This window comes from Gadus chalcogrammus, chromosome 3, assembly GCF_026213295.1.
Source record: "Gadus chalcogrammus isolate NIFS_2021 chromosome 3, NIFS_Gcha_1.0, whole genome shotgun sequence".
Taxonomy (NCBI): Eukaryota; Metazoa; Chordata; class Actinopteri; order Gadiformes; family Gadidae; genus Gadus; species Gadus chalcogrammus.
In genome coordinates this window covers 10,025,075-10,039,029 of record NC_079414.1, presented here as the reverse complement: position 1 = coordinate 10,039,029, position 13,955 = coordinate 10,025,075, and the positions used below count along the sequence as shown (strand labels likewise).

General features: G+C 42.9%; 2 protein-coding genes across 2 annotated transcripts in view; both read left to right on the top strand.

The window, feature by feature from the left end:
* The first annotated feature begins 1,198 nt into the window (after positions 1-1,198).
* Positions 1,199-6,948, top strand: myoz2b (myozenin 2b). Its single transcript, XM_056585899.1, has 6 exons — positions 1,199-1,330; positions 2,367-2,482; positions 3,360-3,523; positions 4,301-4,397; positions 4,921-5,083; positions 5,672-6,948. Exons 2-6 carry the CDS (start codon positions 2,401-2,403, stop codon positions 5,898-5,900), a joined length of 735 nt encoding a protein of 244 aa, XP_056441874.1. The 5' UTR covers positions 1,199-1,330; positions 2,367-2,400; the 3' UTR covers positions 5,901-6,948.
* A 3,249-nt stretch (positions 6,949-10,197) lies between these two features.
* usp53b (ubiquitin specific peptidase 53b) overlaps positions 10,198-13,955 on the top strand; it is a 24,285-nt gene continuing 20,527 nt past the window's right edge. Inside the window, exons 1-4 of the mRNA XM_056585835.1 lie at positions 10,198-10,399; positions 11,431-11,591; positions 12,136-12,228; positions 12,630-12,764. Of these exons, the coding sequence (XP_056441810.1) occupies positions 10,324-10,399; positions 11,431-11,591; positions 12,136-12,228; positions 12,630-12,764 (465 nt within the window). The 5' untranslated portion in view covers positions 10,198-10,323. The remainder of the gene's footprint in view (positions 10,400-11,430; positions 11,592-12,135; positions 12,229-12,629; positions 12,765-13,955) is intronic.

Here is a 13,955-nt window from a genome sequence, read left to right as displayed (position 1 = left end):
TCCTTGAACAAGATGACGAACCCCTACCTTCTACTTAACAACCTGTCTCTGTATTGTCTAACACCTTCTCCTCAACGGCCCGTCTCTTTACTGTCTAACCCCTATATGCTCCTAAATACCTTGTCTCTGTACTGTCTTCTAACCCCTACCACTTCTTAATGACCTGTCTCTACTGTCTCACCTCTACCTGCTTCTTAATGACTTGTCTCTGCACTGTCTCACCTCTATCTGCTCCTTAACGACTTGTCTCTGTACTATTTAACCCCTACCAGCCTCTTAATGACTCATCTCTGTACTGTCTCACCCACCTGCTCCTTAAGGACCTCTCTCTGTACTGTCTCACCCACCTGCTCCTTAAGGACCTCTCTCTGTACTGTCTCACCTCTACCTGCTCCTTAATGAACTGTCTCCCCTCTACCTGCTCCTTAATGACTTGTCTCTGCACTGTCTCCCCTCTACCTGCTCCTTAATGAACTGTCTCTGTACTGTCTCACCTCTACCTGCTCCTTAATGAACTGTCTCTGTACTGTCTCACCTCTACCTGCTCCTTAATGAACTGTCTCTGTACTGTCTCACCTCTACCTGCTCCTTAATGAACTGTCTCTGTACTGTCTCACCTCTACCTGCTCCTTAATGAACTGTCTCTGTACTGTCTCACCCACCTGCTCCTTAATGAACTGTCTCTGTATTGTCTCCCCTCTACCTGCTCCTTAATGAACTGTCTCTGTACTGTCTCCCCTCTACCTGCTCCTTAATGAACTGTCTCTGTACTGTCTCCCCTCTACCTGCTCCTTAATGAACTGTCTCTGTACTGTCTCCCCTCTACCTGCTCCTTAATGAACTGTCTCTGTACTGTCTCCCCTCTACCTGCTCCTTAATGATATGGATCTAAAGTAACTCACTTCAACCTTTGACGGTGCTGAACAATTTGCCTTGGTTTAAACGATTTCTAAACCACTTGTTCTAAACGACTGGTGCTCAGTGACTAAACGTTAGTAAATAGTGGAAGGCAAGTCTCCCAAAGAGTGCCATGGTGCAGAGGCATTACTATTATTCCTGCTCTGTCCTCTCACCCCCCCCCCCCCCGCCCCCCTGGTAACTATACTTGTCTCACAGCGTTTGTGAGTGGTTTTGAGTGTTTGGCAGTTTAAATTTAGCCTATTGATGTAAGCTGCATTCCAGTGACAACAGACACAGAGACACCCGCAGCCGCTTGCCTTCAGTCTCCCCCAGTGTGAAGATCAGGGAAGATCACGGTACCTATGGTGACCCCTGAGTCCTATCGTCTCTCCTCCAGGAACTAGTCAGCACCCCAGGGACTCCCTCAAAGGTATGTGGGCCTTTGGAAGAATGCTCGGTGAATGTGTGTGATTTGGGTGTTTTTTGGTTTTCAGGTTTTGAAAACTTTGGCTTATCTATAAACTGCAGTATCAATACGGTCGTTCATCTGTTGATTATTAAGGACGATAGACGCACATGTTTAAATTAATATGGATATTTTTTTTGTTTAGCTATTAACACAAGGATTTTTAATCTCGGAAAGGTTTCATGTTTTAATAACTGGACTAAATATAAACGCTTAAATCCCTGTTTGGCATCACGTTGCAAGGTCATGAGATTGGATGACAGATCACTGTATGATTCAGTTTAATTTATATGTGAATATAAAAATATATACACATTTATGCAAATTATAATGATTTATCATAAGTTTGGCTGATTGTTAAAATAACAAATAGGATACATAAGTTTATATATTTTAACAGCTTCTAGATTTTATTAGGTTATTAATAGCAATCTCTACAGCATGCATCGTTTGAAGCTAAATAAATTCATAATGCATAGTAATTGTAGGACTAATTAGAAAATGATTAATGAAACTATTTGGATAAATGATAAATACGTACTCAATGTATCATCATACAGGCATCCTTTTAATTATCTTGAAGAGAAAGACCATGGATATGAGAATAGATGGCATATTTATTTAGTATAATTTATGCTTGGAAACGCTATTAAATCTTTCTTTAAACTGAAGGGAGTTCTTGTGAGGAGTGACTTGTGTTGGATTACATAGCCAGACCATGAAAGCGAGACAGGGATCCATTTATTCACTTCAGATAAGCCCTCAAATCCCCAGTGGGCTATATAGGCTAAAGGCCTGCATTAAAGCTTCTTCAATTACCACCAGTTTCTGTAACATTAATTTAACCTTTAATACTTTAGCCAACATTCAATCCCTTGCGGACATAAACACATATCCTAAGCAGTGTATATTTTGATTTAAATGCAGTCCTAAAAAATGTGTTTTTATTCAGTTGGGTAGAACAGCAAAAAGAGCCAGCTGTGATTTGTTGTTCCTCCAGCGCTCCCTGTCAGGGCCTTCCTCCTGAAGCAACCATGTCTCAGTTCTGCACCATGCCGGCGGGGGAGAGGAAGAGCAATGCAGCCGCTATCTGCCGAGAGGTCCATGGGACCAACGGTAGGATTGAAGGGTCTGCTTGGCCCTCAGACAAAGTAGACGCACTGAAACACAATGGCGCACAGAGCGGCTGCTTTATCTTCAGTTGACAGCTATGTCAGAAGCTATTCTCCTGCGAGGCCTTGAATAAGCTAATGGGATAGTTTAACTACCTATCCTTTTGTCGTTGTCCTTTTTGGAGGGGCTATTTCGGGTGGGTGGGGTTAGGGAGGGGGGGGGGGGGGGGGGTTGGGGACTGTGGACAAACTGGGGGGTGGTTGTTTGGCTAGGCTAAAGGTCCTCGACAGCTGTGGTGCATTCCCTGTACAGTGGGAGCGAGAGCATCCTGTTCGAGCTAGGCGGGGTCTCAAGTGCAATGACGGACGCGTTTCCACTGCTGGGTTCAATGCGAAATGTTAGGGATGTCAAGTCCATGGGGTCATGTCCACCGATATACGGGCTGATGGCTGGACAAGGAGCTGGACTGCTTATTTCAAGCAGTAGGGCCTATTTTAAAAGTATGCTCTATTTGGTGTTTCAAGGTATCCTATACACTCTGTTCTGATCAAATGTAGCAACAAACAAAACACAAACGGAAAGGTGATCTATTTTTAGATAATAATTTATTCTGAAATAATTACTGGCTTGCATGTCATCCATAATTCACGGTCTCAGTGACAATTCCGATGACAAAAACAGCACATAAACCAGGGAGTGCTACAGTGAGCGCACACACAAAAAATATGGGCAGGATACTGGTCAGGGCAATGGAGTCGGAATGGGTAGGGATTTCTGGGTTTGAACCCCCATGTCCGCAGTCTGACCTGTAGCCATCATAGAGCAAGACTCATGCCATTGGAATAGTAAGCAGTACACAGTGCTTGTTGTGTTCCTGGAGGCCTGGCCATCGACCTGGGGAAGAAGCTGAGCACCCCGCAGGACATCATGCTGGAGGAGCTGTCGCTGATGTCCAACCGCGGCTCACGCCTCTTCAAGATGCGCCAGCGCCGCTCCGACAAGTACACGTTTGAGAGCATCCAAAACGAGGCCAACATGTTCCATGTGAGTAGAGCCCTGGTGATGCCTTTACCAATAATAGCTCAAACGTAAATAATGCTAATATCTCAGTGTGTTCCATGTTAGTAGTACATAGGTAATGTTCCCATTTATAATAACAGCAACAACATTAAGGACAACAAACAGCTTTCCAAATTCTCCATTTATATTAATACAGTTCATCTGATCTTTACATTAATAGTTATATCACAGTTGATCATAACAACAATGTCAATATCATTGGATTAATATGATTGAATTGCCCCTTTATTGATATAGTACCCTTCAATGCAGGACACAAAATGCTTGATAATACAAGTTGGATGTAGCAAGGATAAAATGAGCACAGTTTATGGTGTGAATGACATTAACACAAAATAGGGGTTAGCCTCTTTTGACATCAATGAAATCAGGTGAATGAAGAAACAGTGTAAGCGAAGGACTTCGCAATCCTCAGTAGAAAGACTTGGATGTGATGATGTGAGGCATTAGAGATGTTGATCTGAAACCTTCAGCACACACAGGAACGTTAGAAGGCATTAGCCTGAGTGGCCCCTCAGGTATGTCGTTACGTGGGCAGTCCCCCTCCTATCGATGTGTTTAATGTACACGTGCCTGAGCAGGTGCACACCAGAGATCCGTACACCCGTCATCTTGTGTTTGCCGTGTGAACTCTCTTGTTTCAATACTTGTGTGCACGTAAGTTGTGTGAAAAGAAAAAGGAAAACATGTCTATTTGCAAGTAGTTATGCTCTCTCGCATGGTTCATTGTCTCTTCCGCAGAATGACCCTTTAACTCAGAATGCTGAAATCAATGTAGATGGAGAACACACATCTTTCACTACCGAAGATGCTGCTAATGCCAATAGCATTGCAACAGGTAATTACAAAGACAATGACAAACGTGAATGTGTATTGTATCATCTGGTTTTATAAACCTCCAATTGGCTGGGTCAGTAACCCCTATGATTAGCCTGATGCATGTGTTTTTTGTACGTATTTTCGGAGAAAAATACAGTATGTTGTGTTTCAGAGAATTGTGCAACTAGCCTGACTGTGAAACCGTAAATAGGGATTGTACCGTCGACTGCACTAACAATTGTTTCCTGTAAACGGCTGCTGGAGAGCAGACTTCGTCCCTGTGTGTAATCCGATACGACGCTGACTGCAAGGTGTATACCCCCTTCAATTTAATGAAGTGCTTTTTACGCACTTTGCCAGCATGCACTATTTTAAGACCGTGAACAGGCACGGCTGACACATGGCTGCGTTGCCTAGGTGACATGCAGCAGTTCATCATTCTAAAGCACATCTTAAATATGCCATGAGTTCTGTATTTTTTGGAGACACAGGATGAAGTCATGCTCAGAAATGATGACTTTTTGTGTGAATTTCTTTGGAAGACCCAGCGGCAGAGGGTGGCGGTGTCCAGGGCGTGTCCAAATGTTATCACTCGCCGTGGGATCAGGCTATCATCCATGACCCTGACCTGGCCGAGACCCTCAACATGAAAATGCCGGTGCTCGGGCCCAGAGCTGAACTCATTGACTACAAGAGCTTTAACCGGTAAGACTAGAGTATATAGTATGTAGCATATCGATAGCAGTATTTAGATAAGAGTATAGTATATTTTATATAGTATATCGTTAAGAGTATAGTATATATTATATAGTATATAGATGAGAGTATACTAAATAGTATATAGACAAGAGTATAATACATAGGATATTGATCATGTATAGCATATAGTATAAGCAAGAGAAGAGTATAAATGACTTGAATGTTGAGTGTAGTATATAGTGTAGGTAAGAGTATAGCTAAGAGTGTAGTAAATAGTATAGGTAAGAGTATAGTATATAGGTAAGAGTATAGTAAATAGTATAGGTAAGAGTATAGTATATAGGTAAGAGTATAGTAAATAGTATAGGTACGAGTATTCAGAGTGTTCTCAGCGTAGAGGTACGCTACAGGGAGCAGGATATTCTAGCGTTGTTTTGGCTTTTAACCTCTCGACTCCCAATGGAAAGCTCCTGGGTTCCAACTCCAGTTCTTCCGTCCACCTGAAGCAACCCCCCCAAACACCTGCTCCTAATAACATGTGTGTGAGAACCAGCGTCTGCTAAACAAGAGCACGGTGTGTATTTGCGTCCCCAGGGTGGCCACCCCGTTCGGGGGCTTCGAGCGTGCGCCCAAGGGGATCCGCTTCAAGCTGCCGGAGGTGGACCTGAACCCGCCCAGCTACCCCGAGCTCCAGCAGCCTGAGGCCCTGCGGCCCACCTTCAACAGGACGGCCCAGGGTTGGATCTCGGACGGGACCGGCCCCTTCATTTCCCACTGCCCTGCCGTGGAGCCCGAGGGGATCCCAGAGTCTGAGGACCTCTAGAGAAGGCTTTTTGGGGCCCCTAGCAGGTCCAAGGTCACGGAGAGCCCTTGGGGGTAGCGCACAAAAATAAATGAAATAAAAAGTAGACAAGATCTGCACCTCTCTGCAAAGGTTGGGTGTTAAGCCTGGTCAGCCCCGTTCTGTTCTGTGTTGTTCTGTGGCACACCTACTAAATTAGTCCTGACACCCACTCTCTAACACCGGAACCATCGTCTCCATGTGGGCCTTATTGACCTGGCCGCCATCTTGGTTTTCAACGGTAGCTGGATGGAGGAACTGAATGTGGATTTCAGTTCCCCCACCCAGGAGAACCAATCTGGAACCAAGACAGCAACTAGTGGAATATGGCCCATTGTATCTTTTTGATTTTTTGGTGTCTAACAAAATGGCGGGTCTTTGTAATTTTCTGCATAAGCTTGGCTTTAGCTTGTAATGCTAGGTTTGACCCTAGTTGAATTGAGTGAACTAGGTCATGTATTATCAAACTATGGGGAAACAGAACTTTAAAATGTTGGGCTTACCCGAACATTTCTCATATGTTAAACTGTTATTTGTTCATCTGTGATAGGACTGGGAAAAGAGAAAACTAAAAATGTATTCTTGATGTTTGAATCCTGAAAACAATGTTTGAAAAGTTTTGTGCTTTAGTTGGGACGGCTTGTGTTGTTGTGTATTTAATTGTGGACTTCTTGCGTGTTCAACAATGCCACCAAGTCAAGTTGATGAGTACTTTTATCACACAGTACAGTGACAGACGGCTTCTAAGCACCCCCTTCCTCGCATGAACCGGACACTATAATGAAGGAATGTAATGTAAATAGCAACATGCACTATATGAACACACAGTGCTTTCCAAAACTGATGAAGAAATGCTGCATATGTTCAAATGAAAAGAATGTAAATAAAAGTCAGATTTTATGGTGACATACCAGTAATAAAATCCACATCAAATGAAGAAACGCTCAGAAGTTATTACATTTAATTTGAATAAATACAACAATAATAGTGTACCAAGCCTTAATTAAAGTCAAGAACAAATGGAATATTGTCCTGGAAATCTTGAATGTAGGACAAATGGAAGGCTGCAGTGCTGAAAGGTCAGGCGCTGAGTGGACACCCCTTATCCAACTGACGATTTTTGATAGGCCTCCAGGCTGGCTCAAACCAGCCTGAAGGCCTATCAAAAAGTTGGATCACCTATCAACCCCAACAGCAAGAACCATGATGTAGGCTTCCTTTCACTGGAGATACTTCTGGCAAAGAAATGCTCCAGTGGAAATGTAACGCAGAACTGAAAAACAGGAAATTAGATCTCAGTGAACGATGTAAACTGATTACTGAACTAATATTGCATACATATTGAACACAGATTGCATGGTATAGGGCCTATTATATAATAGGCCTATTAGTATAATATTACTTTCTCTTTTTATTTTTAGTATACTTAGGTATATGGTAGCTTATAAAAAGGTTGGAGAAAATAATATACCGTTTTGAGATTCTGAGGATGTTGAATTGAACATTCAACACAATTGACAACTTTAATAAGATACAAAAACAAATTCTAAAACGTTATATCAGCCGCAGTGTGTCACAAAACTGGGCTCCATTTGAATGAAAAGTCCATCCTCCTCCAGTCCGATTAGTACAATAACTATGACGTTTTATAAAGACTTTTGAAATACATGGCCTGTGTTGTATTAGGCTACTGTTTGCTGCAATATTTTCATCGAACGTAAATTTTCATTAGAATTTTATTCCATTCTGGCTACTGTAAATCAGTGAGTCAGTCTGACTCACGAACATATTACAATATAAGGCATTTTTTGTCTGATAACACCCTCCTACAGAACCTCAAATCAATTGCAATTAAGCAGGTAAATCCTGCACCTGTGAGGGTCCACTCTCTGTGTTGAACAGACCTGATTATACAAATAACTTAAATAATATATAATCAATTCTATAAATTGAAAAGTTGACCAGTCTTGACTACAATTCGAAAGAATGTGTGCACATTCTTTGACAAACATATACAACAGCTCACTTAAACTTATTAAATAATATTCAATAATGCATATTTTATGCATACATTACAAGACAGTAGTTGGGATTTAACTCCACAGACAGTGCGGCATGATTACGAAACCAGCAGAGTCATGTGATTTCTGACATGTCATCGTCATCCTCACCACCACCATCATCTTCACGAATTCCGATCCTGCTAAAAAGATATAAAAAAATAGAAAAACAGCCACCGTGTTCCAGCTCTGTGGCTCACAGGCCAACCGCACTGCTGCAGTGCGCCGACATCTCCGCTAGGGGCAGAGTTTGACCTACACACAAGTCTGCCTCAAAACATCATCTCGAAAGAAACGCGTTCGACATTCTACTGAGCTCACTGGCCCGTGGAACGTTATCACATTCATCCGAAACAACTTAAGTCCCACTGTGTTTTGTGCTGTCGAAAGGACTAACGGTACTGGCTCATAGCGGTGATCGGAGGGGCTGGGATTGATCTGAAGCGAGTTTCTCTAGCGGCAGCGCTTGTAGCTCCCCTCTCTCCGCTGCCACCACCAGGACCAGTCAGCGGACCCGCTCGGCGCACTTCGCCTTCGCCGTATCTGCAGTGGCATTAAAGTCCATTTATCTGGAAGATTTAGGAAGACGCTGCTGTATTACATTCGTCTGTTGACAACCCGACTGCCCGGACTGCTTGCGGTGTGGGCGGGCAGAGTCAATCCCCTTGGACCGTTATAAGGCGAGTATCCACGAGAACAGAGCATGCTGTATTTTTCTGTTTTGCACAACAATGGTTGTATATGTGTGAACTGAAGAGCAGTGGAAGTTGCGGCATATTATGTAGTGTGTCCTGTAACTGCACCAGTTTGCCCCATGGTGCAGTTGACGTGCGTTATGGAAGCATGCATGTCGCTGGGAAAACATTGCTTATTTTGCTGGTGAAAAATAACCACAGCATGACAACTCAGTCGGTAATGTCAATGTAAAACAGCCCTCTTGCTGAACCCTGGTAGGGAGAGTGGCGCGGCATGACATCACATGGTTTACCCGGGCGACGAATGTGTCACAGGCATAGCCTATAGATCTGTAGCAGTAATAGAGGATACATGTGGATGAGAACAGTGATAATAGTGCCGTTCATTCGCCATCAATGAACAGCTAACGGTCAGAAGGGAACACAGCAACACACACACAAACACATACACACACACACACACACACACACACACACACACACACACACACACACACACACACACACACACACACACACACACACACACACACACACACACACACACACACACACATACATATCCACACACACACACACACACACACACACACACACACACACACACACACACACACACACACACACACACACACACACACACACACACACACACACACACACACACACACACACACACACACACACTCATTATGTCAACACGGTTTTGGTTTTTAAGATTGCGTTTCCATTTTCTAAACCATATACATCCTCACCATCATCACCACACAGTCCAGTACGATATTGCATTCAAAAGTCTTATTTATCATATCAAATATATCAAGTCACATTTTGTACCCTTTCGTTAAAATATCCACCCATTTGTATATATTATTTATATTTTTTAATTTTTATTTTATTTATTAGGATGTATATAACATTTTAGAATTCAAAACTGATTAGAAATAGTTTTTTCTTAAAGCATTCTGTGTCTTAAGTTCAAAGATGAGATGATGAAGATAATAATAATAATAATAATAATAAATGAAATTTATATAGTGCTTAATATGGTACTCTAAGACGCTTAGATGAACAGTGATGAACAGTTTGAACCGTCAAACTGTATGTTTTCAACTGAACAAAACAGAATGAATTGCTGTATCTGGAAACAGTCCTCATAACTAACGTCCACGCTAGGTAGTTACAGTTGTAATAACTAACATACATGCTGGTTATGTCAGTCCTCATAACTGGTTATGTCAGTCCTCATAACTAACATACATGCTGGTTATGTCAGTCCTCATAACTAACATACACGCTGGTTATGTCAGTCCTCATAACTAACATACACGCTGGTTATGTCAGTCCTCCTAACTAACATACATGCTGATTACGTCAGTTCTCATAACTAATGTCCACGCTGGTTACATCAGTCCTCATGATGAATGTCCACGCTGGTTACGTCAGTCCTCATAACTAATGTCCACGCTGGTTACGTCAGTCCTCATAACCAACGTCCTCCCTTCTGCTTGCCCCAGCAGGTCTCCACTGTGTCGTCCTCCGATGTCCACCAGTAGCTCCGGGCCAGCGCCGGGCTGAATCCAGCAGCATGCTGCGTTCCCTCCCCAGCAGCCCTGGAGGCGTGTGGGGCTAGAGGACAGCCTACAGGCCATGGCCAGACCCCCCTACCTGCTCCCCTTGCCCACCATGTCCAGCTACAGCAAGACCCCCCTTGTCCCCGGTCAAGGTAGGCCCACAGAGCGGACTTTAGATTCAAACATAAATTCTGATCAATTCTTCAAGCTTCAATCTGGGTGAACGGGGCGTTCGTCTTCCTGACGTATCTATTTCAACCAATCGTTTGGCTGGAGATATGGATCTGTAAACGCTGGCTCTGTGGCTTCTCCCTCCGGAAGTTTTGCCATAACATAATAGGACTGCTGGATCCCAGATTACCGGTCAAGGGGGATAACACACGATGCATCTGGCAACCCACCACACTGCTCATCCATTTGGATTAGTGATGCAACGACAGCCCTGTCCAATGTCTCCAACTGGTTTTTAGAACTACCAAAATCAAGATCCAGTAAGTTAAAGGATGTTTTAAACAAGTAATCAATCGATAAATCAATCGAATTGAATCACAAACAAAAATTAAGATTGAGGATTGTATGAGGCATATTAATAACACATGGAAATGTGCCGCTATTGTGGAATATGTTATTGTAATCCTGAGAAAATCAAAGACTTGTGGAGCTAATATTATTTCAGACGCCCTCATTGTCTGAAGCTGTTTTTAGACCGTTTGTAATGAGGTTAGACTGTAGAGCGGAGAAAAAACATCAACACTTGCATACTCTGTGACTGTGCCAAAAACAACACCTAAATGACTGTTAAGATCCTTTGCTCCAGCATTGTTTAATTGTTTAATCCTGATCGGTCAATAACATTCCAAGGGTGTACATTATTTCCCCACACCTCTGCCTTTGTAACGTTTCCGAATCAATGTGCTACAACTCCAACATTAATAACTGAAACACAACTATTTATAAGTTTCAATCCAACCGCAAAAACAGTACCCTCAAAGTACCGTGGAAGACCATTTTATTGAATTAGTAATTAATTTCCTATATTGTAAAGTGTTAACCCCTCACTTCTTCTGTGGTAAATAGCCTCCGCTTCGCCTCGATCCAATCTCTCCACAGTTCTTCAGTATTTGAAACAACGGGACGCCTGTCTTGGTATATTCCTTACTTAATGCATGATTTTGGTTTTAAGGTACGGGGTCGAGTTCGATGGCCTGGGTGAAGCTGTTCAAGAAACCTGGAGGGGCCCTGAAGAAGTCCTACCAGCCAGGGAGCATGCTGTCCCTAGCGCTCACCAAAGGCCTGCTCAACGAACCGGGCCAGAACAGCTGCTTCCTTAACAGTGCTGTTCAGGTAATATAGTTTAATAGTTAATAAACCGCTGTTATAGATAAAACCTCAGAATGACTGCTAGTAAAAGAACATGTAATCCTAGGAAGAACTCCTGGCGTATGCTGTAAAAAAACAACAACTGATGCGTTGGGCTTTTACGTCCCGACTTGGCGTCTCAATGACCCCACCAATTAGGGAGCATAACATCATTGGAGTGTTTTTATTACGGGAAGACAATGTTGGGTTTTAAACTGCCAAAGCATTTCTCATGCAAGACGTCAGCCTAGGTTACACGTTATTTGCTCTGATTTAGGATTTTACAGCACTACAACTCTCTAGAGTCCTATGAATATGGCGGACTATCGCCATCGAATATCCCATGAGGCCTTCTGATGTACAAGCCCTATGCTGATATAGTAGACACCGTTTGAAATAGTTAATTAGTTATGTGCCCTGTAACACTCACAGAATTAATCCTTTACTCTTAATGATATACAGGATACTCAAATCATGTCTTTATCGACCATTCCCTTTAGATGGCCTGTGTGTGGTTTTGTTTTTACAGGTGCTGTGGCAGTTAGATATATTCAGGAGAAGCCTGAGACAACTCTCGGGGCACTTTTGTCTTGGAGATGCGTGTATTTTCTGTGCTTTGAAGGTTCGTTGTTTTTTATTTCATCATGTTTTAGAACAGTAAATATATTGTATTGTCGTCACATTCATTTTCTGCAGAATCGTTTTAGATTTGTATTAATAAACTAAAATAAAAAGCAGCATTCCGATTCAGTTTCTGCTGATGAGGTAGTCTGTGCTTTAGGCTGCATGGCAATATGGAAAATATGATGATAGCGGTTATCACGATGAACTTCCAGCATTATCTTTAAAAACATTCCTTTACTGTTGTTCTTTCCGTGCGTGCTTGCGTGCGTGTTCATGCGTGTGTTTGTGCTGCCTGCGTGTGCATGTGTGTGAATGTGTGTTCATGTGTGCGTGCCTGCATGTGTGTGCATGTGTGTGCATGCCTGTTTTTGTGTGTGCGTGCGCACTCTGTTTCCACAGAGTATATTTGGGCAGTTCCAGCAGAGCAGGGAGCGCACCCTGGCGTCAGACAGCCTCCGCAACGCGCTGGCCGAGACCTTTAAGGACGAGCAGCGCTTCCAGCTGGGTCTCATGGACGATGCCGCCGAGTGCTTCGTGAGTTCCCCCCCCCCCCCCCCCCCCCCAGCCCCCCAGCCTGAAACCCGTCTTATCCCCCCCTTTACACCAGGGTCACAGAACCTTCTCATGCCATCAACCACCTTCCGATACTCTCCACCCCCTACCCAGCTAGTATTCAGCACATTAACACACTTTCACTACCTTGTCAAAAGTAAAAGTAAGAGTATTTCTCTATTTATAGCCGGTTGGTCATCAGTAGAGAAATATAATTTTCAGGACATATCAGCAAGCATACATTTTTTTAAATCCTGTTTTTCCCTTGTGACACCACCAAGTGCCACCACCAAGTGCGACCCACTTGGTGGCTGGCTGGGTTCAGTAAGCCACTGCTTTAAAGGAACACTTTGAGGCAGAGATGTAGAAGAAGGATGGTGCTATCTGATGGATTAAAGCACTGGCTTGTTGTGCTCTACTGTGACTCTGAGGAGTAGAAAGATTAAAGAAAACCTTTTACCGGTCCTTCCTTCTGTCCCTTGATCTTACACCGCTGTCAAGACAGAACGATGTGATCCGAAAGCGAGAGGCTCGGTTGTTATCTGAAATGGAAAGCCAGCATTTTAGTGTGAGACTTTTCCAAGGAGTTGTGCTCTGTTCAGAGCTGGTTTTTGTTTGAAATTGCCCCCAAGAGATTTGCGTCTCGCCCAGCTGTTCATATTGTGAACAGAATAATACAAAATGGATGACGGAGGAGAAAGGTTTGGGGCCAACAGCAGGAGTAACTAACTAGAAATCAGTTTCTGAGCTCAAACCCTATGACCCTATGATTCTGTTGAGATCTCCATTTGCATTATTTAACGATGATGGTGCTGTCTAGGTCAATTGGTACTCGAGAATAACATTAACACTGTCAGTGGTTAGATTCCCACTGGGACCTGCCATGCTTATAAACACATGCACTCGTTGTACCACTGCTTATGTTATTAAATAGTGTATATTAAAACAGAACATTGAACTACAATATATCCACCTGTTAAATTATTACAATTGAAAATAGCAGCCAAAAATGTGTAATAACAATCGGTTAATGGTTCATTGCAGATATTAACTACAGTTTTATTCTAGTTTTGTGTTGAGGTGTTTTTTCTGTAAAATGTATGAGCATTAGGAAAACATTACGAATATCAGAATAATGTTTAGATTTGCATCCCTTATTAATATCTTTGTCCC

Bases quoted from the DNA above. Each gene is read 5' to 3' on its own strand.
- myoz2b (XM_056585899.1), top strand. From the start codon at position 2,401: ATGTCTCAGTTCTGCACCATGCCGGCGGGGGAGAGGAAGAGCAATGCA. The intron at 3,524-4,300 runs GTGAGTAGAGCC...TCTCTTCCGCAG, and splicing joins ACGAGGCCAACATGTTCCAT to AATGACCCTTTAACTCAGAA. The intron at 5,084-5,671 runs GTAAGACTAGAG...TTGCGTCCCCAG, and splicing joins GACTACAAGAGCTTTAACCG to GGTGGCCACCCCGTTCGGGG.